The sequence below is a fragment of the Rhinichthys klamathensis genome, unplaced genomic scaffold (assembly GCF_029890125.1).
Source record: "Rhinichthys klamathensis goyatoka isolate OS25496 unplaced genomic scaffold, OSU_Roscu_1.1 h1tg000059l_1, whole genome shotgun sequence".
In the NCBI taxonomy this organism is placed as follows: Eukaryota; Metazoa; Chordata; class Actinopteri; order Cypriniformes; family Leuciscidae; genus Rhinichthys; species Rhinichthys klamathensis.
In genome coordinates, this window is record NW_026606604.1 from 3,033,619 (window position 1) to 3,061,035 (window position 27,417).

Consider the following 27,417-nt stretch of genomic DNA (forward strand, 5'->3'; position numbering starts at 1 on the left):
AGCTATAAAATACCATAGTAAAGTCCTTTTTGAATGTTGTAGTATGGTGCACGCTCTGGAAGGATGTGACATGACATTTCAGTTGCCTTTAAAGTTTTGAATGTTGGGTTAATGTGTGAATATGTTAAAGAGATTAAATAACCCAAGGTTGAACAGATATGATGGATATATAATAAATATACAACAATGACAATTTCTACAAGATGTTTTCATGTTGAATACTGTTAAAAACAAGAAACAACCAAGAACGTATACAATCGAAGTGAAATACAAAACTGGATTGCTCAGCGAAAGAACTGTAGTCAATGCATCTAACATAGGAAACATTTAACCTAATTTTTTAATAAATAAATGACACACAATAAGATACAATAAGATATTGCCCTGTTAACATCAGAATGGTTGCTTTGTGTTATGGTCCCATTTTAAGGCCTAGATCAATTAAAGTCAATTTAAACATTTAAATCATAACTTTAACTGTGATAATACTCCTTTTGTAGCAGTAACCAACCATATTGCACTTTCATTAAAAAAAACTGAGCAGAAGGGTAAGATGGGGTTAAGTCTATAGAAGCAGATTGAGTGAAATATTTGTACAGCACATGGATTTTGCCAAGTACACTAGTGGGTTGGAAAGGAACGCTCAGATTTTCCAGCTACAGTGAGTCAGTCTTTCTATGATTTGTACTATTTTAAATGTACATTCGTTTCACGCCACACTCGCAGCAAAACTTGGCCCAGTCCACGGGGTACTTGGTCCCACACTCATGGCAAAACTTGGTGCCTATTGTAGAGTAATTGTTTTCATGTTCTTTCTTCACATCATTCCTATAAACAAGACCAAGATGTGAATGAGTCAATGTTGACTATTCAAAACTGCAACCAAAAAGATTTAGGAAAACTGGCCTAAAACATGGACAACTATAGACCTTTTGTAACTGATGCAGTGAACTCAAGTGTTCTGCTTGAATAGGGACCCATTAAGGAGTTGATGGACCTGTCAGTCCATTTCATTTGCATTCGTCATCAGTCCCAAGAATGTAGCAGTGCAGTAGGGCTGTCAACTTTCGTCGACTAATCGGTCGATGCCATCTTGGTCGACTGACATTCTCATTGGTCGACCAGTTGCATTTTTTTTTTTTTACCAATAAAAATAAATTTTCATTGATTTACTCCTTGACATTTATTCCTTTATAAGCAGTTATATATTACTGTATTAATTAGCCTATGTTTTATCCCCAACTTTAAATGCTGTAATTTAGGCTATTTTGTAACAGCGCCACAGTTTAGCCCACCACGTAGAACACTCGGGAACTGCACCTGTGGCTGGCTGCACTGCTGCTGCGGCACGGGCGCGCTTGGAAAAAACGAGCGCGTCGCTTCCATTATGAGCGCGCATACCGCGCGGGCCTACATTTGAAATAACGAACTTGAGCGCGCAAAAGACGCGATATGTGAGCAGGCCCTTTAACGGCTTTATTATGCTGACTCAATAGATTGTGTTTTCTTATGTTTTGGTTTTTATTTGTACACTTGACGCGTTTGAAAATAGCCTAAATAATACAACAAAACGAAAATAAACCTATATGCCTTCCTACTATACAGCCTATTATTATTAGGATTGTTTTTTAGGCTATTTGGGTTTTTTGTGTGTTTGTTTTAAAACGCCTAGATCGGCTGGACAAAAGTTAACCCATAGCTTTGAAAGTAAAGAAGAATATAGCTAAAGCCTGTATAAACGAGAGCTTTTGTTAGGATTTTTCATTATTTGGCAGTTTTAGCAGTTATATTTTTTGTAGCGCGTGGTGTGGTCAGGTGCACGATTGTGACTGTCACTATAGACCTAGGACAGAGCTCCTCACTTTGCAGTTAAAAAAAAAAATCACTTAATTTTCAAAGAATTGTATTATTATTATAGTTTTATGTATGTTGTGGCAAATTCTCGATCTTTGGTTCAAGTCTTCAAAGTCTGGTTCAGGTCTCAGAAGAAATCTTTCAGAGTCGAAGTTTCAGGTCTCAGGAGAATTAACTTTATTGAGCAGTTCAACAAAGTGAGATGACAGCTACTCATCTGGGGCCTCATGTATCAACACTGCGTACGCACAAAAACACGGCGTACGACAGCTTTCACGTTCAAGGCCAGATGTACTAACAGTGAAATTAACGTAAGAATGTGCGTTCCTCCAAGTAAACTTCATGTCTGGCGTACGTACATTTGTCGTGATTTTTGTCCGTTGGCGACTCATAGAGGCAATAAAGTGAAGTGGCAAACATTACACTACGAATTGTTCTATCGCACCACCAGCTGTCAGATATTGCTTATAATTTATAATTGATAAATTATTTGACATATTATTGTCACACGAGTCTTATTAAAATATTCTATTATGCAATTAGGTAAGAACATATATAAAGCATGTGCAAATTGATACAACCCGTCTAGCAATGGCAGTGTTGGCTTAACTAGGAATAAAAAATAAACTTCATTAATTCGGTCAGTAAAGATAAAAAAGAAAGTAATATTTTTATTCAGCAAGGACACATTGAATTTGTTTAAAAGTGAGAGTAAATGCATTAATAATGTTACAAAAGATTATAAGATTTCTATATCTGTTTGATTTAAGTTTTTATTCATTAAAGAATCCTGAAAATACTTTATCACGGTTTCCACGAAAATATGAAGCAGAAGCACACCTGTTTTCAACACTGATAATACTCAAAAATGTTTCTTGATCATCAAATCATCATATTAGAATGATTTCTGAAGGATCATGTGACACTGAAGACTGGAGAAATTATGCTGAAAATTCAGCTTTGATCACAGGAATAAATTGCACTTTCACACAGAATACATTTTCAGTGAAATTTCGTTTCTTGCTTGCTTTAGCCATGTTCTTGCAGGTTTCTTTTGCCAAATTGGACTAATTACCATATTTAAATTAATTTAATTGGGGGAGGAGACTGGGTGGGGCGTTGTGCTCGTGCATGTGCGCTCAATTTTACGTAAATTGGGATGTACAAAGAGAATATGCGTGGGATCCTTCGTACGCAGAGATTCATACATCTGCTTTTTTTTGTGCGTACGCACATTTACAGCTTTGTCCGTACGCAATGTTTTAGTATGAATTCAACGCAAGTCTTTGTACATGAGGCCCCTGATCTTTCATGGGCCAGTGCTCTAGTCTTATACCTTTTTCTTATCGTTAGTATCCAATTAGCGTTTGTATCAGTGGCGGCTCCAGACAATTTTGATTGGGGGGGCAATGGGGGGTCCTGGTCATTTCAAGGGGGGTCTCATGAAAACCAACAAAAAATACAGTGGACACGGCTAATAACTGCATATTGCTGCTACTTAACAACAAAAACAACACAGCATATCAACTACTTTGTTTTTAATCAATCAATTGCAGTTTGCAAACAATATGCTACTTAACAAATGGTAAATGGACTGCATTTATATAGCGCTTTCACAGACCCAATGGCCACCAAAGCGCTTTACATATTGCCTCACATTCACCCATTCACACACCGACGGTTTTTTGTTTTTAATTAATTAATCAATTGCAGTTTGCAAACAATATGCTCGAACTTTAATTGCCATAGCCACACCCATGACAGAAAACATATTTACAAAATAGTATCCTCCTCATCCTCCAATTCCTCGGTGTCCTCTGTTTCCAGTCTTTACTAAGAAATCCTATGAAAAATTATTTACAAAATCTTCTGCAGGACAGTTCAATTCTTTACAATAATATAATATATTATAAAAGAAAATTAAGCTGTTACACTGAGATGGTTTAGGAAAACCATAAAGTGTTTTTGTACAGTCAATTAATTGTACAGGCAGCATTAAACCATCAAAGTTAAATGATTGTTTATAGCTTATGAATTTCCTAGCCTATATTTTCTTTAGCAGGGGGTTTCAAACTTTTTAATGGCAATGAGCCCTAAACAATACCCTTGTGAGATTCTTTATTTAGGCTTATAATATAATAAAATATATGCCCAATATAATATAATATAAAAAAGAGAATTGAAGTATTTGAAGTGATAGTTTAAATGCTTCAATTTGTTTTCATAATATATTATTATAATATGAAAACAAACTGAAGCATTTACTGTAAATAGCTAGATCTAATAGCTAAATATTTTCAAGAAAAGTGAATATGTGAACTCTTTTATAGTCGCCTAATCTAACCATGCCTGAAACTATTTAAATCTATGTAAACTAATGATGTATTTTGAGTTTGCACGCGGGTGGGTGTCTGCAATTGTTACCGTTCTGTGTCCATCATCCGTTATTTCCACCACTTTAATCAAACCACTCTTCTTTAAAACATGATATTGTGATTTTATTTCACATGTCTTTGCGTTTCTCGTCGCCTCTCGTATTGAGATATTTGGTCCGCACACACGACTGACTGCCAATCACACGCGCTCACATCATTCTCTTTCTTTGAAACCTGTAAACTGCACTCACCAGTTTGAGCACTGCAATTATTTCTCACATACAATCAAATGGATTTCCCCACACATTTCGCGTCAGTCCTCTGCGTGGCATATTATTCTTTTCTGCGCGGCCGCGGCATCAGAAGTGCACAACCGCGCACGCGCGCAGCTTAGAGGGAACGTGATTCTTATGTTTATATATTTTGTACGTCGAATAAATTATTAATTATTATTGTTCTGCGTAGTTTGAAGATAAACATTTTTAAATATTTATCCCGGATATATATTTTTTTAATCAGGAAGGGGGTGGGGGGTCAAATGGGGGGTCAAAGCATTTTTTGGGAGGGTCTTGAGACCCCCCAAGACCCCCCCTGGCGCCGCCTCTGGTTTGTATGAGTATCTTTTTACACAATGGGCATCTGTATTAGTATCTTTTTACACAATGGACATCTTGTTTTAGTATCCTTTTCTTGGTGGCACATCGTTACATTGTATACAATATGTTTCTCTTCCAGTGCTTCCCAACACCTGCATCTGTGCTACAAGTTTTGGTAACGCTTCCTTTTACAGTCCTGTTACCCATGTACATACTATGTACTTATTATAGTAATTACAATTACTGGGTAATAACTAGATACTAACCCTGAACCTACCCCTAACCCATGTACTTACCTTTTATTAGCCAGTACTTTCTAGGTAAGTACACTGTAAGTACACGTAAGTACTGTACTGTAAAAGGAAGCATTAGCCAAGTTTTTTGGGTACTTTTCCACTCTCTTGTCCATGTGCCCTATCCTCACATGCCCTGTGACCTAGTTTTTCTGCTTGGCATTACAGCATTCAGACTCATAGGAAATATGAAATTCTCCAACATGTATTATTGATGTTTTTACGTTGTTGTTTTATAAATGCTCTATGACAATTGTTTAATAAATGTTCAATCAAAATGCAAAACATCGCAGGTTTTTTTTTTTTTAGTCGACTGATCGTTGCGCAGGACAGGACTTTGGTCGACTAAGGATTTCTTTGGTTGACTACAGACCTACAGTGCAGTACAGCAAAACTTGTAACATCATACCTTGAATTATCTGCATTTTGGACTTTCTTCTTATTCATCCCTATACCAGAAGGTGGACTTCTCAGGGAGTTTTGCAAAACCATACCCTTGGGTTTCACGTTCCCTCTGCAAACACAAGTACAATGATGGTCATAAAAGCCTGGCGATAATGTCAAAAATCAGGATTAGTCAGTGACTCGTTGTCTTACTCAGAGGGAGGGCTGTTCAAGTCGAATGAGTTGTTCTGTAACGGAGAATATCCTGATGATGAGCTCCTAACTGAGCCTATGGATGAGGTTTTGCTGCTGGGAATCCCTGTGGATGGAGAGGGGAAAAGGGGTTTTGATGTGCTTATTTTAATATGATTAAAAAGTATCATCTCTACATTTCATGATCTGTATTGCAAGTCTACAGCAACCATAAAATTGCTTTGTGTTAGGAACAGGTTCAGATAGTATTGGCCCTTACATATATCATCTTCTAGGAGCCAGTATTATTTTAGTATTTTAGTATCATTGAGATACTGTAATAGTTTTTTATTTTTTATATATATATATATATATATATATATACACTTTTTTAATTTATTTTAATTTAAGTTAAAGTTTTGGTAATTATGTTGTGCACTTTTGTTATTTTTATAATTATTATTTTAATTATAGTTTTTATTAAAATCACAAAAGTGAATCTTGACAAAATAACAAGAGAGAAATAATTTATCAAATATGTCAGTGGCAAAATGGAGGAAAAATAACTAAAATATGAGTCCATACCCGTGCCAGCACCCTGCCCATAGGCTGAGCGCTGAGGTAGACGAGAGGACACAATAGGTACAGCGGGAGAGTTTGCCTTCTTTTGTGGTGGAGGTTTGTACTGCAGACACAGGAACATGCAATGTTTATATCAACCCACTCAAGGCACTGTAATTGAGTAAAATATAATTATGGCAATACGAAGAATGGCTGAAGTGAAGTGGCTTATACCAACTTGCTAACTTAATGTATTAACAAAAACTAGTTTGAGGCTGCTATTTAATAGCCTTACCTTTTACTGTTTATTTATCAGTGTTAGTGATATTCTTACAATTTATGCGCATGTTAAGTAAAGAAGGTGTGTATACTGGTGTGTATGCCAACCATTTTTGAGAAATAAATTAGCTTAATTCAAATTCCTAAAAAATTACGTGGTTCAAGTAATGTTCACAGTGAGTGAAACCTCACCGGAATCCTGGCTGGGGGTTTAGCTTTCTCACTTCCAGGAACCTTGCTCTTATTGGAGATTCTGGATGCTTGCTCCTTACAGAATTTGATGTGGCGATCTGCTGCATTCTCACTAAAGCGTCGCTGGCAATAGGGACACTGGATATAATCTGAAGAAGTCAATAGCTGTTAATGTTTTTACTGATATTACTGTAACTATTCCAAGTGTCAATAAAACGTTTTTTTTTTTTTTTACCTGGATCATAGGATGGAGGAGGGGGTGGAGGAAGGGGTCCACCATCTTTTATGACTTGATCTAAGCCTTTGGCAGCGCGAATGGTGGCAATGAATTCTTCATGCTTTCGGCGCCAATTCGACTGTTTCTTGGGTGGTTCAGGCTGTTTAAAAGCAAACATTTAGTTTAAAAGGATAATATAAATTCCCTATATCACCTACTACATAACCTCCAAGGGGCCCATACATGAATTAATTACTTACGATGTAGTTATGTACCATTATTAAAATTCTGATAAATATTTTCATGCTTTGAAAACGATAAAGGGTCAATAGTATACTATTCTATATTTTTTGTAAATTGAAAATGGAAGACAAAAACACTTAAAACTAAAAAAAAATACATCAAAAGTATTTAAAAACAGTCAAATGTAAGAATAGGGTAAAGGTGTATGAACAATTAAATATCCAAATATTGGCTGATATGCATCCATAGTGACCATTAAATTAAAAAATAACAACAATAATAATATTGTACCTATACATTGTGAATGCAAATTAAAATTAAGTGATACAATTATTAAAACTTTATTTAATTTTATTGAAATCATGATGAACAACATGTAACCAACATTTGTCAATTTGTCCCCTCAACTGTTGGTTTTACAGAAGAACGTGTAGTTCTTGAAACATCTGGAATCACAAAATTAATCATGGTTAATTATTTTTATCTACTGATATGCTTAGTTTCTGGTAATAAAGAAGTTTGAAAGCAAGCAGCTTTGTCATCATTACAACATGTAACGCCTCAAGTTTACGACAGTAACCATGACTCCCTGAGAAGGGGAAAGAGGTGCTGCGCTAGTGTTGTCACAATACCAAAACTTTGACGTCGATACGATACCTAACTTAAATAACACGATACCGATACTATGGCAAAAACCTAAAACATCAGGAAAAGTAAATAACAACAACAAAACGTTCTGTCTATTATTTATTAATAAACAAAAAGCTTCTCAGTTTTTGATGTCAGCTACAGGGTCTAACAAAAAACATTATTGTTGTTGCAACTGCTGAGATTTATAGCTATGTTTATTTAAACAAACATTGGTTCACAATATAAAGATTTTTGTCAACAGAACATGGACATGTGAAAACCTGAACCTTTCTGTCATATTCTCTCTTGGACTTGGACAGTTCTTTGGCCATTTCCAGGTTTTTAGCAAGGAAAACAAGAGTGCTCCTCAGTCAGTCTAATGATAAAGCCTGATGTGCTAAACACAGCTTTAGGCTGGACTGCACATGCACTTCCTGGCTAAATGTGCAAGACATGGACAGTTGGCATGGGGGCTGCATGGTTCTTCCACCAGCTGAGTGGGTCTTCAGAAGCACTTATCCCTGCCATTTGTTTGTACAACAAGAATTCACTTAGTTGGTCAGCAGGGGAATCCTTCAGCCCCACCTGCTGCCACTACTGACTTCATATTTTCAAACTTGATGGTGGAGAGAGCAGACTGTTTTTCTTTCTTTTGCCCCTCCTTGATCTTGTTTCTGTTGCTCTGGTGCTTAGGCCTCATTCTTTTGCTGTAGTGAAGCTTCAACAGATTTCTGTAAAAGTACTGCTTTCACCTCTTCCTCCACGATAACAAAGCTCTCCTTAAATCTTGGGTCTAGAACAGTGTCTAGAAGTCTGCTTTCATAACTTGCTGTGAAGTCTTAAGTCTTATTTTTTCTTTCATTTCACATGAAAGAGTGCTTTCTCCTCCCTTTACTGTTGGTATGGAACGTAGTTTCCAATTGAGAGGCAACACAGAAGACAATGTGGGGTCTTTCTCTCGACTTAAAACATCGGTAAAACTGCTTGGAAGCCAATGACCTCTCTCACAAATTCTAGTGTTGCCATTTCAGAGTCTTTAGGCATCAGATGCCACTTCCGATTTTCAGCCAAAATGGCACAGATGGCTGGTTGCTGTATACAAAATCTTTCCACCATATCAAAAGGTGGAGTTCCAGGAAGTAGGCTCATTGTGAATTAGCTTTTGCATAGGTAGATTTAAGGTATTCTGTTTGTCCATCAAGTTCCTAGTGCTGTATTTAATCTTTTATATACACTCATCTAAAGGATTATTAGGAACACCATACTAATACTGTGTTTGACCCCTTTTCGCCTTCAGAACTTCCTTAATTCTACGTTGATTCAACAAGGTGCTGAAAGCATTCTTTAGAAATGTTGGCCCATATTGATAGGATAGCATCTTGCAGTTGATGGAGATCTGTGGGATGCACATCCAGGGCACGAAGCTCCCGTTCCACCACATCCCAAAGATGCTCTATTGGGTTGAGATCTGGTGACTGTGGGGGCCATTTTAGTACAGTGAACTCATTGTCATGATCAAGAAACCAATTTGAAATGATTCGAGCTTTGTGACATGGTGCATTATCCTGCTGGAAGTAGCCATCAGAGGATGGGTACATGGTGGCCATAAAGGGATGGACATGGTCAGAAACAATGCTCAGGTAGGCCGTGGCATTTAAACGATGCCCAATTGGCACTAAGGGGCCTAAAGTGTGCCAAGAAAACATCCCCCACACCATTACACCACCACCACCAGCCTGCACAGTGGTAACAAGGCATGATGGATCCATGTTCTCATTCTGTTTACGCCAAATTCTGACTCCATCTGAATGTCTCAACAGAAATCGAGACTCATCAGACCAGGCAACATTTTTCCAGTCTTCAACTGTCCAATTTTGGTGAGCTCTTGCAAATTGTAGCCTCTTTTTCCTATTTGTAGTGGAGATGAGTGGTACCCGGTGGGATCTTCTGCTGTTGTAGCCCATCCGCCTCAAGGTTGTGCGTGTTGTGGCTTCACAAATGCTTTGCTGCATACCTCGGTTGTAACGGGTGATTATTTCAGTCAAAGTTGTTCTTCTATCAGCTTGAATTAGTCGGCCCATTCTCCTCTGACCTCTAGCATCCGCATACTGGATGTTTTTCCCTTTTCACACCATTCTTTGTAAACCCTAGAAATGGTTGTGCGTGAAAATCCCAGTAACTGAGCAGATTGTGAAATACTCAAACCGGCCCGTCTGGCACCAACAACCATGCCACGCTCAAAATTGCTTAAATCACCTTTCTTTCCCATTCTGACATTCAGTTTGAAGTTCAGGAGATTGTCTTGACCAGGACCACACCCCTAAATGCATTGAAGCAACTGCCATGTGATTGGTTGATTAGATAATTGCATTAATGAGAAATTGAACAGGTGTTCCTAATAATCCTTTAGGTGAGTGTATCTCTATCATATAGTCTATATAATATTTGCACATCAGGAAATACAGCTGTCACTCTTAAAGTACCAGTAATAAAATGAAGAATCATTCCGTTTTTAAAAGCAGGGTATCGTGATACCTTTCTAGTACCGGTATATCGTGCAACACTACACTGCGCCTTGGATTGACGCTATGGGGAACACCAGTGTGACCAGTCTCTGAAGCATGCGTGTAAACATGACTATTTCATTGGCCGAAGACAGTCCATGACGTCATCACCTGACGAGACGCAGGAGACTCAGGGAACCATGGTTACAGTTAGGGATGTAACGATTCACTCAACTCACGATGGGATACGATTCACGATACGGGTTTCATGATACGATTTTCTCACGATTTTAACAAGTGAGATTTAAGAAATTATAAATGAAAAAGTGTCCCTTTTATTATTTCTCAGAAAAAAAATGCACATTTCTTTTTCATTTTAAAATACATTTGTCAAATAAAAAAAACTACATTTAAGATTTTAATTTTAATCACTAGCAAGAGTTAAAAAAAAAAAACATTTAGAAAAATATGCCATAACCATCAATAAATTATCATTTTTTTAAAAATCCATGTAACATTTAGAGAAAGAGATAGTAAAATAAATACAACACCTGGTTGCCACGAATACACTGATGCACCTTGTGATCTCCGTGGCTCTAGCACTTGTCGTATTAATGCATTTTACATGAAAACGGAGGTGACTGGTGCTTCTCACGGTGGTGATTATTATTAGTCTACGGAAAGTCAAAATGCCGCCACACCTCCGATTTGATTGAGTCAATGTCAACATCTACACTTACCGTCGCCATGTGTTTGACGGCGCGTGCACACCAGTCTATGCCACACACTGGCGCAGCACGAGCGGAGCAAACCGAGCATTTTCAGTTCATTCCTATAGAAGTTGAGCTTGGCTCACACAAGCTCAACTTCCATGAATGAAGTGAAAACACTCGCTAGCTTCGCGCCAGTGTGTGCTCGCTGCTATTGTGCCTGTAAAGCGAGGTACACAACTTCACAGTAGGCTATACAGTAAACGCCCCTGCTATTTAAAGCGCGATTCGTTTAACATTTCAACCGACTTGAATCGTCACACATTTTTATCGATTTTCAACCGGTTGTGAGTGAATCGTTACATCCCTAGTTACAGTCGTAACCTGATGCGTTCCCTTTCGAAGTGGAACTCAACACTGCGTCTTGGGATTGACGCTATGGGGAACAAATACACACTCCTCCATGCTGCACCAGGCGCCCCGGTGATGACGTCATGGACTGTCGTCGTTGTGGTTGTGTACACACGTGCTTCAGACACCGGTCACACTGCTGTTCTCCATTGCATCAATTCAAGGCGCAGTGTTGAGTTCCACTTCGAAAGGAAACATCTCGGTTACGTATGGTAACCCACGTTCCCTGAAAGAAGGAACGGAGACGTTTGTCGGAGGGATCTGACAAAAATGGGATCTTCGCAGAGAGACCAATCTACTTTGAGAGAAACTAAATGAGCCAATGCACATTGGCATGCGATAATTGCGCCAGCTGCTTCTATCACGCAGTGCGGGTATATAATGAGCAGCAGGTGCAACACATCTTTGGTTTTCGTTGAGGGAACACAACAGGGTTAGCAACAGGGTTAGCCGTCTCCAGGGGAACACACTTGAGCAAATAGACGCATACATCTGGCCGACCAGGCGAGAATGGCATAGCAAGCCGGCACTTGAGCGGGTTCACTGCGCTACTGGTCACTTTGGGCGAGTATACCGGCTCTACACGAAGGCTATAGAATCTAGCGAATGTATTGGGTGTCGCCCAGCCCGCAGCTCTACATATATCTGTCAGCGAGGCGCCTTGAGCCAATGCCCAGAAGGAAGGCATGATTCGTCAACCTTCTTGATTGAAGCCAGCGCCGTCAGGAGCACTGTCTTTAGTGACAGGATCTTTAGATCTGCAGACTGCAGCGGTTCAAAGCGGTTCCCAATGACTTACCCTCTACTGCATCGTGATGCGAGGCAATAGTGGCAACATAAACCTTGAGGGTGGAGGGAGACAACCTTCGCTCTAACCCATCTTAGCGGAAGGAAAGCACAACTCCAACAGGGCATCTTCGGGGAAGAACACCACTCAACGAATAGGTTCCACTTCAATACATAGAGGCGCCTCATAGAGGGGGCTCTAGCAGAAGTGATTGTGTCTACCACCGCCCGGGGGTAAGTCACTTAGAACCTCCGCTTCCCATCCAGGGAGCAGACATGGAGTTTCCAGAGGTCTAAACGCAGGTGCCATAGGGTGCCCGTCTCTGAGAAAGCAGGTCCTTCCTCAGAGGAATGGGCCAGGGAGGGACTGTCGCGAGGAGTACTAGTTCTGGAAACCAGGTCCGGTTGGGCCAATAGGGGGCCACTAACAGGACCTGATCCTCGTCCTCCCTGACTTTGCACAAGGTCTGTGCAAGAAGGCTCACTGGGGGAAACGCATAGTTGTGTATGCCCCAGGGCCAGCTGTGTGCCTGTGCATCTGTGCCAAGGGTTCCATCAGTCAGGGAGAAGAACAACTGGCAATGTGACATGTCTGGCAAGGCAAACAGATCTACCTGTGCGGCCCCGAAGTGCCTCCAAATCAGCTGGACCACCTGGGGATGGAGTCGCCACTTTCCCGGAAGCGTAAGCTGTCATGAGAGCTCGTCGGCTGCACGATTGAGCTCGTTAGGGATGTGAATGGCACGAAGCGACCTCAGATGATTCTGACTCAATAGGAGATGGCGGGCGAGTTGCCACATGCGACGGGAGCGCAGACCACCTTGTGGGTTGATGTACGCAACGGTCGCAGTGCTGTCTGTAGTACATAATTGTCTCGAAGCAGCTCCTTGAAGTGACCGAGAGCAAGACGTACTGCCAGCAACTCGAGGCAATTGATATGCCAATGCAGCTGAGGCCCCGTCCACAGACCCGAAGCTGGATGCCCATTGTACTTGGCCCCCAGCCGGTGGTAGAGGCCTCCGTGAAGACCACAGCATGCCTGGACACTTGTTCTAGGGCAGCGGTTCTCAAAGTGTGGGGCGCGCCCCACTGGTGGGGAATAGAGACGTGACAGGTGGGGCGCGCCAAACGGGAGGAAATTTTCCTTTTTATGCCTTTATATCTTTATCCAGACATCCCAAATGTTCCGGGAGTCTCCCGCATATTGATAGCGGCTCCTTGACGCCCGCAAATGAGATCCAATCTCCCGGAATCTGGAGCAAGACCGCGCACTACAGTAGAGAGTGACTGAGAGCGCGCGCGCGCGCGTGTGTGTGTGTGTGACTATTAATGCAGCGCGTGTGAGAGCAAACCGTCCTTATAGCTGTGTGTTGCCGCGTATTAGACCGGTTCACCCCCGGGGGCGACAACAAGTAACAGGAATTCCCCACCCCCAAAATAATGATTGACGTGACGTCGGCATATTAATTGTAGCGGAACAAACTTTTGCGCCCATAGATATGTAGCCTATGTTTCGCGCCGATGGCCAGGCGCGCTGGAAGCTGTTTCATGCGTAAGTTGGGGCTGAGTAGCCTAGAAATCTAGACGCACCCTAGCGGCAGCAAAAATCATTTCGCTGCCAGTGTGGTCTAGCAACTCTCCATAGACGTTTTAGCTGGAAAAAACAAAAACTGGTCAGGCCAATCACATCGTGTATAGAGTTGGTGGGCGGGCTTAACACAATGACGGCAGAGTTGCGACGGTCAGAGCAAGCTCGGACATATTCGGTTTGAAGTCATTCATCCTCGGATGCGGCGCCGCGCGCGCTGTTACAAAAAAGCTGTGGCGAAACGATCAACTTGTCATTTTTGCCGCACTCGTGCGGACGCGTCGAGTATAAAGGCTTTATTTACTCCGTGTCAGCGCGCGCTCTGATCGGTAAAGGACCTCCGAATCATCTCCAGCACTCCGAAGCACCACTACTCCGCCTCCGTTTCCCTCGTAAGCTGATATTAGTATTTAAACATTCTCTATGATATTATTATTTTAATGACAAAAAATGTTTTAATGACTCTTTCACACACACACACACACACACACACACACACACACACACACACACACACACACACACACACACACACACACACACACACACACACACACACACACACACACACACACACACACACACACACACACACACACACACACACACACACACACACACACAGTCTCTTTCTCTCTCACACATAGGCTAGTTATAAACTCTTTAGACTTTTAATGATTAGTGTTTTATTTTTAAAGTTTGTGGGTCGTGTAAAAAACAAAAAAAATCCCTTATTTTGGGGATGGATTCCTTGAAATCTCCCTTATTTTCAATGTTCAATGTTGACAGCTATGGACTGGATACGGTAAAAGTTTAATATATCAACTTGCTCCGCTGACTACGTCCCCTTCTTCGTTGCTCTGATTGGTTGTAGCGCTATCCAATTGCGTGCTGAGAGAATTTGAAAGACAACCGTTTATCCCGCCCATCAGATTGAGCCCTGTCAATGATGAGTTCCCAGACCTAACATCTTGATGTAGGTCTGGCATGCCAGGCTAGGGGCTGAGGGCTGGGTTGGCAAATATGTGACGTCATTATGTTGTGGCTTACGACAAGACATGAAATTTCTCTGAACATTGAACATGAGAGTGGCAGTATCAAGCCTGCAACCCTGCTTTGAGAAATTGTGCAATGCAAAACAGGCTCATTGCAGTCACTAATGCAGGGACAAATAGACCTGTCTTGCCAAATGGATTTCTCTTCTTTTCTTTTTTGAACAGATTGCAAAGTGGCACTTTTATTTCTTTTCTATTTTTGAGGCACTTTTATTTTCTCTATTTATGAATTTCATGCAAGTTATGACACAGATGCACTTCATTCTCTGTATTTTTGAACTTGCTGTTATTTGATGTAGATAGTTAGTTTGTATTTAGATACAACGTGTTACTATACTGATACTACTTGTTACTTCAATAAATTGGAACATTTTAAGCTTGTTACGTATTTCATTAGCATTGTGTCAGGGCGATGGGGCAGGTGGGGCTTGAAAATTCCCCCTTGTCCAAAGTGGGGAATGACCGAAAAAGTTTGAGAACCACTGTTCTAGGGGAACACCTGCCCGTAGAAACGAAGGGTTCGACCACGGGCTGAAGGTTTGGCGACAGTGCGGAATAATGGAAACCAGGTACGTGCTGCTCTGCCACGCCCATCTTGGGACCCGGCGGTGAAGCCAGTGTTGAAGCATTCTCATATGAAGCAACCCGAGTGGCATTACTGCGGCTGCAGATGCCATATGCCCCAGGAGGCTATCTGGCAGGCATGCGAGACCGCGAATGTGGCCGTCAAACTCGACGGCACACGGTGCGCTGAACGATCATGTCCTTACGAGAAAGGCAAGATGAACAACACACCGACGTGGCCATGTTCTCCTGAGAGAACATTAACCACCCACAAACATAGTCTCAACATGCTTGCGATGCGCTAGAGGAGTGAGGGGCCCGAGGAGGTGGTCTCGTCGGGGAACGCTCACTGTAATCCTCAGATCACCAGTGCTATTAGTCAAAGTAGCCCTTTTCTGGTGGCCACCAGTAGAGGAACTAGATCGGGGAATAGGCAAAGTGACTCCACCTCGTGTGAGGTACTCGAGTCTCGACTGCGCATCTAGAGTGCCGCACGATGCGATGGGCTGCCGTGACAACCCGTGCACCAGCAGCTCGACGGCACACGGCGCGTTGAACGCTCAAGCCCTTGCGAGAAAGGGAAGACAAACAACGTGCCGACGTGGTCATGTTCTGCTGAGAGAACATGAACCACCCACGAACGCAGTTTCAGCATGCTTAAGCCCAGGCATGCGAGACAGTGATCGTGGCCGTCACATGAGGACTGGGAACGACCGCACGACCGAACACACAAGTGGAATGTCACACTCGTGTAAGCTCTTTTAGGAAAGATTTGCTCTCTCTAGTGCTGAAGCGCACAGGGGGATGTCCGCGGCCAACAGCGGGAAATAGTGCAATCCGCTGAGGCACTCAACCGAACCGCCACGCTCAGAGTGAGTGATAAGAGTGATCCTGCTGTAGCGCGCCGTGACACCAACACGAAGGAGAGGGCTTTTTCCAAAAAGAATACTTGAAAGTTGTCTCTTCTTTAGAAGTAAGACTGCTGGAACAGAACATGAATCAGCTCGGCTCCGAAGCGAAATGCAAAGATGCGTTGCACCTGCTGCTCATTATATACCTGCACTGCGTGATAGAAGCAGCTGGCGCAATTAACACATGCCAATGTGCATTGGCTTGTTTAGCTTCTCTTGAAGTAGATTGGTCTTTCTGCGAAGATCCCATTTCTGTCAGATCCCTCCGACGAGCGTTGGAGTGACTGACATGAAAGGGAACCACTGTTTTTTTAACAAAAAATTACTTTTGTATGTCAGGACACATAGATCAACATGACCAAATGACTCCCTCAGGCTAAGGACACAGCTCCTCTTTGAGGATAGGAAGATCTGACAGGAGTAGTACAGTAGTTTCCTGATCTAATATTCTTGTAGACGTCATTAATTAATCACAGACCTACTATGACAGTAATGGCTAGATTTAAGGTGGGATTCCTTGGTGAACTTGTAACTCTTTTAGAAATCTACAAACTACAAAAATAATATTTAAGAAATTGCAGGAGCTGCCTCCACTTGAGATTTAAAAGGGCCCATTTTTTTAAGGTAGCAAAATTAAACACTAAAGCCTTAATATCAGAAACGACATGTTGAGACACAAAATTCAGTTATGAGAAAAAAAATAAACAAAGTCAAACATTCAACTTACTTTATCAGACTTAGAGCTGCTGGAAGAACTTTGTAACTGAAACATAATCAAAAGGGGTTTCAGAATATTTTAGGACATTGGGGTAGATTTGTGGCTAGCCGTGGAGGAAAAGTTTCTGAACAGAGGCTCTTTGTGAGACCGAGGTATTCTTCACATTTACCAAATGCTTCTTGCTTGAGGCCAAACCAGAGTTTGACTGTTCCAAGGCATGTTCACTTAACATGTCAAACAAGTAAGCTGAGAAACAACGGTCCCGTTTACACTGCCCAAACAAACATGAAGCTATGGGTGCAGACATATATGACATTCCATTAGACCAGTGTTTCCCAATCCTGCTCCTGAAGGACCCCCAACACTGCACGTTTTCTTTGTCTCCGTAATCAAACACACCTGATTCAACTCATCAGCTCATTATCACATATATCCCCATAGACATATAGAGCTAGACGCCCTATTGGCCGCTGGGCGCAAGAAATACGGCCGCCATCTTTAACCGGTCATACTCCTAATTGCGTTGCATAGCAGCAGTTAAGATGCCAGAGCACTGTGCAGCATATTCCTGCTCAAATCGGCGGACCATCGCAAATAGGGCTCAGGGGATTACTTTTCACAAGTAGGAGTTAACATTACCGTACTATTGGTTGTATTTTGTGCATTTGTACCATGTGTCCTGTATCATAGCTACATGTATGACCTTTGCAGCAAAAAAACCCGCGTGAAAATCAGTTTGGTATTCAGTGAGATATGATTAATTAACTCTCTGGGGTCGGCTATCGCGTCGGCGCGACGAGCTCACTTTTTTTCTTATCAGTGCAAAAGAGACTCAAATTACTCTGTTGATTTTGATCTTACATATAAGTGTTGTACATCATTATATCCTGTTAAGTGTCTATCTTTTTTGTGGATACTCACAACAAAAACAAAGTGTTCTGCTTTTTGTCAAATAAAGAAAAATAAACATGATGCGAATTTTGCCTTCTCTCTGTCAGTGAAGTTCATTCTGAAACATGTCCGAAAATGAACTGTGACTAGGTAAATACTTGTCACACAGGCACGAAAGATTTTTCGTTATGAAGCTGAAATTATCTTCTTTTAAATGAAGTAATTTATATAAAAAAAACAAATATTCTCAGTTTATGTAAACTGTATGAAAAGAGAGAGATGTCAGTCTTTTTCCTTTCAGCTCATTATAGTTTATTACCAAGCGGCAACCTCCCCGTCTCTCTCTTGAAACCAACACGGAAGTGAATTAAACTGCAATTCATCAACTGGCCGCTTGAGGCTGACAGCAAAAGGGAGTCAAATCTGTATCTCCCCCATGTTAAAATGCCCAACTTCACAGCAGAAAAAAATATGTTTACAGCCTGGTGGCAAATAGTTGTTTTGGTCTATATAGCTAATTTTGCCCTTCATGACGACTGTGAGGGGGGTGAATTTTTTTACAACTCATCCGTTTAAATTATATTAAGCCTTAAAGTTCTGCATAATTAAGGGCGTGGCCACTTGAGTGACAGGTGGATTGCTGCTGCTGTTGTCACTCCTAGTCGTTTGTCTGCTGTCTGTTAGCGTCACCCTCAGCTGTGTTTGTGCTTTTTTCGGGATTATTTCATACAATTTAATACACGTATTATACCTTCGCCCATGCACGCCGTTGGATTCCGTCGTTGTCGAGTATGGAGAGAACAACCAGCGCTGTATTTCCAGTTGTTTCCCTCGCATGGACTAATGGATGTCTGACAATTTCATTGCTTTTTGGAGTTTAGATTTAAAAACGTCTGTAGATATAGAGACCACACTCGTTATGCGGTAACGTTACTGTTGCTCTCACGGAACAGATTTGCTTATTTAACTTTTTAGTGTAAAATAAAAAGTACCGTCAGATGAAATCCTGCAGGTGTCAGTGCTTTCTCTCCGTCCATGCAAAAGATGCACACACTTAAATGAGCGTGGATTTCTAGTTCATTTACTTGAACTTCTCAGGTAATATCTTTGGTTTAACCCATCTGAGAAATTGAGAGGCGGCCAAAATCAGATTTTAAAATGGACTGAATAAAGCTCTTTACGAACTTGACGTGTGATGCCATGCTGACTGACAAGTAACGTTACGCGCATGAATCACTGTCACACGCACAAACTCAGAGCAATATTGTAAGTTACTGTCTGCATGATAATACATGTTTAACTAGCAGAATAATAATGCATCACGATACACATAGTTGACTGCTTGTATGTTGTGAGAAATGTGTGTGATCTGTGTTATGTACTGTTGTATACACGCTGCTCTAAACGAATTGCCCCTTGTCGGATTAATAAAGTTGATAAAGTTAAGTAAATAGTCTCACTTTTAGTTACGTCTATTAACTATTGTAGTATTTTGAAGGGCAAAAACATTAACTATTGGCTTTACTTCTTCAAACAGCTGTCACTTTAGCGCGAGGCCAGTAGCATATAGCATTAGCACCTCAGCTCCACCCACGTCCCGCCTCTTTGCCCATTTTATTTTAACCGGGAGTGACGAAAGGTGACGTGCTGCCAAGATGGCGACGGTCAGCGACAGCCACTTTAGGCTTTAAAAACGCTCTTCAGAAACCTACGGGTGACGTCACGGATACTACGTCCATATTTTTTTACAGTCTATGTTCTGTGTTAATGTGACACGCCCACTGAGAGCGTGCGCTATTCAAATGCAAATGTTGAGGCAAGCCATGAAAACGGCCACATTAGCTGGATAAAACATCCAGTTTAATAAGAATCTTGTACTTTACCTCGTCTTGCTGCGCTGTGAGGAATAATACTATCGTAATAATCCTGGAAAAGTTACCTCGGCTCAGAAGTGCTGGTAGTTTCATTTCGAGGAGCACGGATTCAGCTGATGTAGCAAGTTATTTATTCTTAAGTGCATATATATATATATATATATATATATATATATATATATGTGTGTGTGTGTGTGTGTGTGTGTGTGTGTGTGTACATATATGTATATATATTGTCCTCACATTCTTGTGTGACACACCTGAATGAAAGGCTCATTATAATGCGGGTCTTTGTCTTCTCAGGTGAGAACCACCTAATTATTCATGAGGGGGTTGGGCCATTCACGCTATTCGCATATTGCCTTTCCAAACAAAAAAATGTTTTTCACAATTTAAAACAATCTATTGTTTTATGTGAATGATTAGGCAGGATGATTTTCAGATAATTTTGAAGCAAAAACTCTAGGCGACAACATCCATTAGTCAAAAGTTTAGTGGACACATATTTAGTATGTGTTTTGTGGCCTTATTTCAGAAACTTTAATTTTTAGTTTTTTCAATAACCATGCATAAACAATATTCTCTCAAAAATACAAACATGTACATACATGTTGCTCACATATTATGGTAGCCCTGTTTGTGCTAAATAGAGTGTAATTTCACCTGTGCCATTAATATGTTTATAAGCAACTGAAAAAAGCACAAATGTCAGGGCACGTCAAAACATCTCAAGGACCCCAAAAACACCTTAGACCCCAGAGGGTTAAATGCGCTGACAGCTCATTGCACCTGCCAAACAGATTACACTGAGCGGAGTGGGTGACCGGTCTAAGATGGCGGCCCCGCGGCTCGTCCGCACCAGTAGGCAGTAGCGGTCGATAGGGCGTCTACTCTCTATTATGTCTATGTATATCCCCATGTGATAATGAGCTGATGAGTTGAATCATGTGTGTTTGATTAGGGAGACAAAGAAAACGTGCAGTGTTTGGGGGTCCTTCAGGATCAGGATTGGAAAACACTGCATTAGACCAACTGATAAAGAATGACACTAGCAATTGCCCGGAAACCCAAATGCTAGCAAAAATCAGTAATAAGGAATCTTCACACCAAATCTATAGACAAGAGGCATGTAAATTGAGGTCTATGGTCAGGAAGAATTTGGACAAAATCAACAAATGTACAAAAAAAAAGTGAAAAAAGAGAAGTTCAAAATTATGTCCTCCAAGATTTTTTATTTTATTTATTTATTATAGAATTTTAGATTTCTTTAGATTGCTAGGGACTTTTGATTTTTAGGTTGCTCTTTGTTTTGAATTAATACACCTTGTGAACCTTGATGTATTTTGATGCATAACAAATAATTTATTTTTCTTAATATAGAAAAATACCTTGAAAGCGCTGCAAGTCATTTTGGATAAAAGCATATGCCCAAAGCATCAATATATTTCCTCCTGCCCTACCGATTAACGCTCGCTCTGTCTAAATGCGCTTAAATCCACAATAAGGACGTTTCCTGTCACATATTACACATGCACACTTCAATAAGCCAATAGAATGCAGGTTAACGTGTTTACATGCCAGGCAAAATTGGGATAAGAGGCAAAAATCTAGTTGGAAAACAGCTTAAAGAGTTTACAACCATATGCATTGTCAGCTTATTAAGCATAATCGCGTTAATAATGTGCAACTAAATGCACTCATTGTCAATGACTGTCAATGACTGTCAATGACTGTCAATGACTGTCAATGACTGTCAATGACTGTCAATGACTGTCAATGACTGTCAATGACTGTCAATGACTGTCAATGACTCAATGGTTCACTATCAAATCAAAATCATTATACCAGACCACCCAAGTTGAGACACTCATAGGATGTAAGTGTGTTGGAGCAGTGTAAACTAGCCTTAGAAAATACCTTTATTAGTAGTATTATTGTTAGATATTATTAAAGGAGCTGTATGTAAGATTGTGGCCAAAACTGGTACTGCAATTACTTTCAAATTACTGTAGAGCGGTGTATCCCCTCCCCCTCCCCCCTGACTCGAGGTTGCCAGATAGGCTGCAGGATCCAGCAGGAAAGTAGGCTGCTACAAGGAGCTTTCAACTAGAGCAGAGCTGGCAACCCGGATGCCGAAACACTACTGACTTCGTGATTGGTAGATAGGTGGAGGGTGGGGCTTCAGGCCAAAACACAAGATGACAACATCAACATCAGTTGAGGGCTGCAACTTCACTTTTTAAATGACAATATCGTGGCCGTACTATTGTTGTCAGTGATTTAAGTATTTGAAATGAACATGATTTATTAATGTCTAGAGACACATAAGGGCCATTTTATGATTAATTGAAATACATTTCTTACATACAGCTCCTTTAACTAGTGCTGGAAACTGCAATAAAATCCAGTAAAATGTATGGATTCTTTGCCTTTTTTCTTATGTTGTTCTAATAATACTAAGATGATGGTAGCGAATTACACTTTTGCCACTGCAGATGGATTTTATGGTGACAGCAACTACACTGTTCCTGAATGTGCATCAGTATCAACTATATACTGCATGTAATCACTCACGGTTCACATCTCATCATCTGTGAACATGGTGTGGTTGTTTCCTCACCTTTGGTTTTATGGGTTTGACTGTAGAAATATCGGTCCCCTCTGCCCTTTGCCTGCTGGAGTCAAACACCTTCCTTCTCTTTGCCACTGTCTTCTGGCAGATCGGCACATGTTTTTTCTACAACAGATAATAAGGTGGGCGGGTATGAAATAACTGTGACAGCACTGCGTTGACAGGGTAATAATACCAGGATTTGTGTTTACATAGTGACCTGTGAGAAATACATGCCTTGTTGCTAATCTTGATCTAGCAACTGCTATATTGATATAGCAACTTCCTAATATAGCAACTGCAACAATATAATTGGTTAGTATATTGCTAGGCAACCAGTAATGGGCACTAAGGTTTGGGGTCAGTAACAACTTTTTTTTTTTGGAATGACATTTGTACTTTTATTAATTAAGAATACATTAAATTAATTTTTAAAAAAGACAGCGAAGTCCTTTATAATGTTACAAAAGATTCATATTTCAAATAAATGCTGTTCTTTTGAACTTTCTATTCATTAAAGAATCCTGAAAAAAATATATATATCATTGTTTCTACAAAATATTAAGCAGCACAACTGTTTTCACCATTGATAATGTTGACCATTATCATTCACATTATCAAAATATATAGGCTATTTTTTCAGTAGTAAATCAGCATATTAGAATGATTTCAGAAGGATCACGTGACGTGACACTGAAGTAATGATGCTGAAAATTCTGCTTTACTGTCACAGGAATAAATACAAATTTGAAATATATTAAAAGAGATGTTTAAAATTGTAATAATATTTCACAATATTACTATTTTTTACTGTATTTTTGATAAAATAATTGCAGCCTTGGTGAGTATAAAAGACTTTCTTAAAAAACACTTTTGCACGGTAGTGTACATACTGTAACATACTAGTACCATAATAATGCACATATGATAACATATAGCAGAATATTATTAGGTTCCCACACCTTGGTTAACATCAAATTCAAAGACCTTTCAAGGACTTTCCAGGTCCAATACCCTCAAATTCAAGGACTTAATGTGGGGACACATTTCAAGTGAGAGCAAGGTTACATCGCGTTACCTTGTAAGATACTAGGGGTGTGCAAAAAAATCGATTCACATTTGAATCGCGATTCAATCTTTACCGATTCAGAATCGATTCATAGAATTCCAAAAATCGATTCATATATATTTTTTTTAATGGCGTGCACGGGCGGAGTGGCAATCGGGTGAGTCGGGACTTTTACCGGTGGTCCGGTAGTGTTTCGAGGCTGCGAGGGCCGGTCTGATAAATAGTTATACATTGCAAGTTCTTGCCGCCCGCTGGTCAAACTGTGCAGCCTCTGCTCAACCCGTAAATAAATGCATCGATCCGCAGATCTTATGTTTGAGTTCTGTAGATCTTTTGCCAAGCTTGTCAGAGGTTACGGGTTCTAAACCGCACTCGTATAGTGTTTTCTCTCTCTCATCAAAACCCAATATGTTCATCACGTTTGTGAGCATTTTATTTTGTGATTTTACCGGAGTCTCCCCAACGGCGATAGATTGAAGCGCGCGTCCGAGTGAAGACTGCGCGAGCCACAGAGAACACTGTATCCATGACACTGATAGCAGCGGCAACGAGCGCTCAGCTTGATTTCAAAAACAACAGATCTCTTATTTAATAGCGAACTAAATGAAGGCTCTGCTAGTTAACTGGAGATACCCGCAAATTACGCCTATGAACGACTTCACTGGATCTAAACAAATCAATCTAAACCATAGATGTTACCAGTAGCGGTGGCTTTTTAAAATCTATTTAAAATAATTTCGCAAGGGTTCTATGACATTAGTATATATTTTTAGGAAGTTCAATGTGCCCCGTCGAGTTCACATTTCAACAGTCAACCTAGCTGAAGTAGTCCTTAAACCACATTTAGCATAATTGTTTGTTTGATCTGACTACAGCACTTTAAAGCTAAATGTAAAAGCTTCTATTTAAGTTTTATTTTAAACTTGAATTAAATGTAAGCTGGCCAAAGCTTGGCACTTTGCACTTTTTAGTTTATTTTTGTATGAAGTCATATAAAGTAATATCAAACTACATTTAATTTGTTGTGTTTTTTTTTCTTCTAAATTGTCTCTACTGCAATCAATCACAGGAAAAAGTAGACTACATTTATATACTGCGAATCGTTTTTTGAATCGAGAATCGTTTTTGAATCGAAAATCGATTTTGAATCGAATCTTGAGACAAAAAATCGGTATCGAATCGAATCGTGACATTTTCTGAATCGTGCACCCCTATAAGATACATTGTTACAGTTTTCATGTGTCAAACACAACAATGCAAAAAAGCTTCTTTTTTTTGGCCATATGACAGATATGATATTCTATTTGTCGTATTTCTGAGGTACCATCGCAGTAGTTTTGTGCGCGTGTGAACGTCATGGCAACATACAACAAAAAAGTACCTCGCGTGGGAAACACTTAACGTAACACGTAAATGCACGTAACTAACGTAAATCAAGCAAGCTAGTATGCATAGGACATGAAGTGTTGGCGAAATAACTAGTGCTCTCAATCAATTAAAAAAAATTAACTCGATTAAATCACCAATTTTTTCTGTGATTAATCGCAATTAAAAACACTTACGTTTTTAAAGGTTTATATATTTTATAATGTAATAATTTCACAGTTAATCTTCAAATTCATGTAGAGACAACATAAAGACAATATATTTCAAATACTTGTTTAATGGCATCTTTTTATGAATTAAGGTCAGTATCACTGATACTAATAACAGCTATTGATGTCTGGACAAAAATGATTTACCCCCAATTTTAAACATTACAGTGTAATTGAAAGCTATCAATTTTTTTTAACATTTATTAAGCTTCAAAAAATATAACAACTTTAAATTTAAGTGAACTTCAAACAATCCTCACATAAACCCATAATAAATGTCATATTTACCTGTGCCCTTCCTACCTGTCTAACACACAGAACAATAAATAGAAATTGAATAAAGTTATCAAACAGTCTGCACTGCATAAATTAAATATATAATTAATCTGTCCCTTTAAAACCAGCCGCTTCTGCACATGACGCAAATCTCAAACGCGCTTCATTCTCCCACAACTCTTTACGCTCATTTAAGACTTTATTGAACTCATTTAAGTCTGCTCTTATGTTATGAGGATACTCGACAAAATGGACATTTTGGTATAATTGTGTGTGTTATTGTTCGTTCAAGCGCAAAGGAGAACTCGATTCTGGCGCACGATTCTGGCACACGTCTTTCTGTGCGTCGTGTGTGTGTCACATAGACAGGCAGCGTGTTCTTTTTTGTCTTGCTGCGCTTGAATGGTTTAAAAGCATTTGCATGAATAAGAGCGGGATCATAATGTAACGCTAGCCATTGGATGACAAACATTAACGGATGCTTCGTTAATTGCGTTAAATATTTTAACGCATTAAACTGGACAAAAATTAATCGCATGCGTTCACGCATTAACGTTGACAGCCCTAGAAATAACACATTAGCGGACCGGAGGGAATAAAATGGTTTTTTTTCTAGAAAACTTCTTGCACAAAATAAGTTCAAGCACTTTCAAGGACCTGTATCTATGCATGTTTATTTTCCAAAACTTTCCAGGGCCTTGACATTTTTTTTTTTTCAGATTCACAAACTTTCAAGGATTTCAAGGACCCGTGGGAACCCTGTGATTATATCCTGTAGGGATTTTTTTTTTTTTATGTTTGCAAGCACATTTTAATGGCAAAATAATCTATATCAACCATCAGCTGTCAGTTCATCATCTATAAAGACATACTTACAATCACCCTCGAAAAAAAACTTCTTCCACATATTTTGCAGGGCACCAGGTCTTCAGAAACAGGAGGAGATTCTGAAGACAAACAAAAAATATAAATAGAAACAGATCATCATAACACAGAAATAACAAACACAAAAATGATAAAGAGCAAAGAGTAGTTCAGTCTGTTTGGGTGTGTCTATGCAGCCAGTTTACTCAGATACAGTGGCTTTGGATTAGTTAAACAAATGAGAACAGATCAAGCAGCAGTATGTGAAAATAGGTCAATCCTGTCAGTCTGAAGAATGTCAGTTTGTAGGGAGAAAGAAAAAAGGATCCTGAATGGTACGTAAAGCATTTGACCTTGTTTTCTCTTATGTTTAAACAGACCTACACCAGAACAATTTAGTGAAATGGAATCAAGTTTGCTGAATCAAATGTCACAACAAAAGCATATATATATATATATATATATATATATATATGAGTGTGATATATGTGTGTGTGCGCGCGCGTGTGTGTGTGTGTATACATATAGACCCTAAAATAACAGTTAAACGTCATTATTTTCCTACAAAACGTCATTCTCTTCCGTGGTGATAACCTCAAACAACAGCACTGAATAAACCAAAGCTGCTCTCCATTATACAAACACCCGGACTGAGTGTTAGAGGTTAGATGCACAATATTCCATATATTTACATATGCATCTTTTGCTTATTTAAATCCTTACCTTCTATTTCATCCATCTTTCCTGCTTGGTAAGACACTAAGGACGATGCTGTAGCAACTTGGTTCTTCTAGTTAGCCGGCCGTTCCACATGCTAGTATCCTTGTTTTTGATTGGTCTTTTCCCGTTTCCCCGTTTCCCTGCAGAAATAAAGAAATAAACGCTGTGTAGTACCTACATCTAGCCGCTAGATGGAACGTGGGAGGCGACCACCAGGCTACAGAAAGATGAATAATCTTCCACTAACATTATATACGGCTTTTTCGAAAAATATTTTCAAATGGTATAATTACTTTAGCATGTTGTTGTTTTTATATAGGGCCTAAGTAATTTTTCTTCTTCTTATATCTACTGGCAATGTCCATAGACCAAAACTACAATTTGCAATCAAACATTTAATTGAGTCTATTGCAATTGAGATGTCATATTGCACCATATTAAACTCTTTAATCTT

General features: G+C 39.9%; 1 protein-coding gene across 2 annotated transcripts; it reads right to left on the reverse strand.

Moving 5' to 3' along the window:
- Positions 1-648: 648 nt before the first annotated feature.
- Positions 649-27,110, reverse strand: zc2hc1a (zinc finger, C2HC-type containing 1A). Of its 2 annotated transcripts, XM_056248951.1 has the most exons (10): positions 26,967-27,110; positions 26,256-26,326; positions 22,449-22,565; positions 17,073-17,108; positions 6,962-7,103; positions 6,727-6,875; positions 6,280-6,379; positions 5,716-5,821; positions 5,528-5,632; positions 649-828 (listed from the first exon to the last, which is right to left on the reverse strand). In XM_056248951.1, the coding sequence occupies exons 1-10, from the start codon at positions 26,980-26,982 to the stop codon at positions 693-695; spliced, it is 978 nt and encodes a 325-aa protein (XP_056104926.1). In that variant the 5' UTR covers positions 26,983-27,110; the 3' UTR covers positions 649-692. The 2 variants fall into 2 exon arrangements, with proteins under 2 accessions (XP_056104926.1, XP_056104927.1); XM_056248952.1 differs by lacking the exon at positions 17,073-17,108.
- Positions 27,111-27,417: the final 307 nt, after the last annotated feature.

Bases quoted from the DNA above. Each gene is read 5' to 3' on its own strand.
- zc2hc1a (XM_056248951.1), bottom strand. The intron at 5,822-6,279 runs GTATGGACTCAT...CTCCATCCACAG, and splicing joins TGGGCAGGGTGCTGGCACGG to GGATTCCCAGCAGCAAAACC. The intron at 829-5,527 runs GTATGATGTTAC...TCTTGTTTATAG, and splicing joins CAAAATGCAGATAATTCAAG to GAATGATGTGAAGAAAGAAC.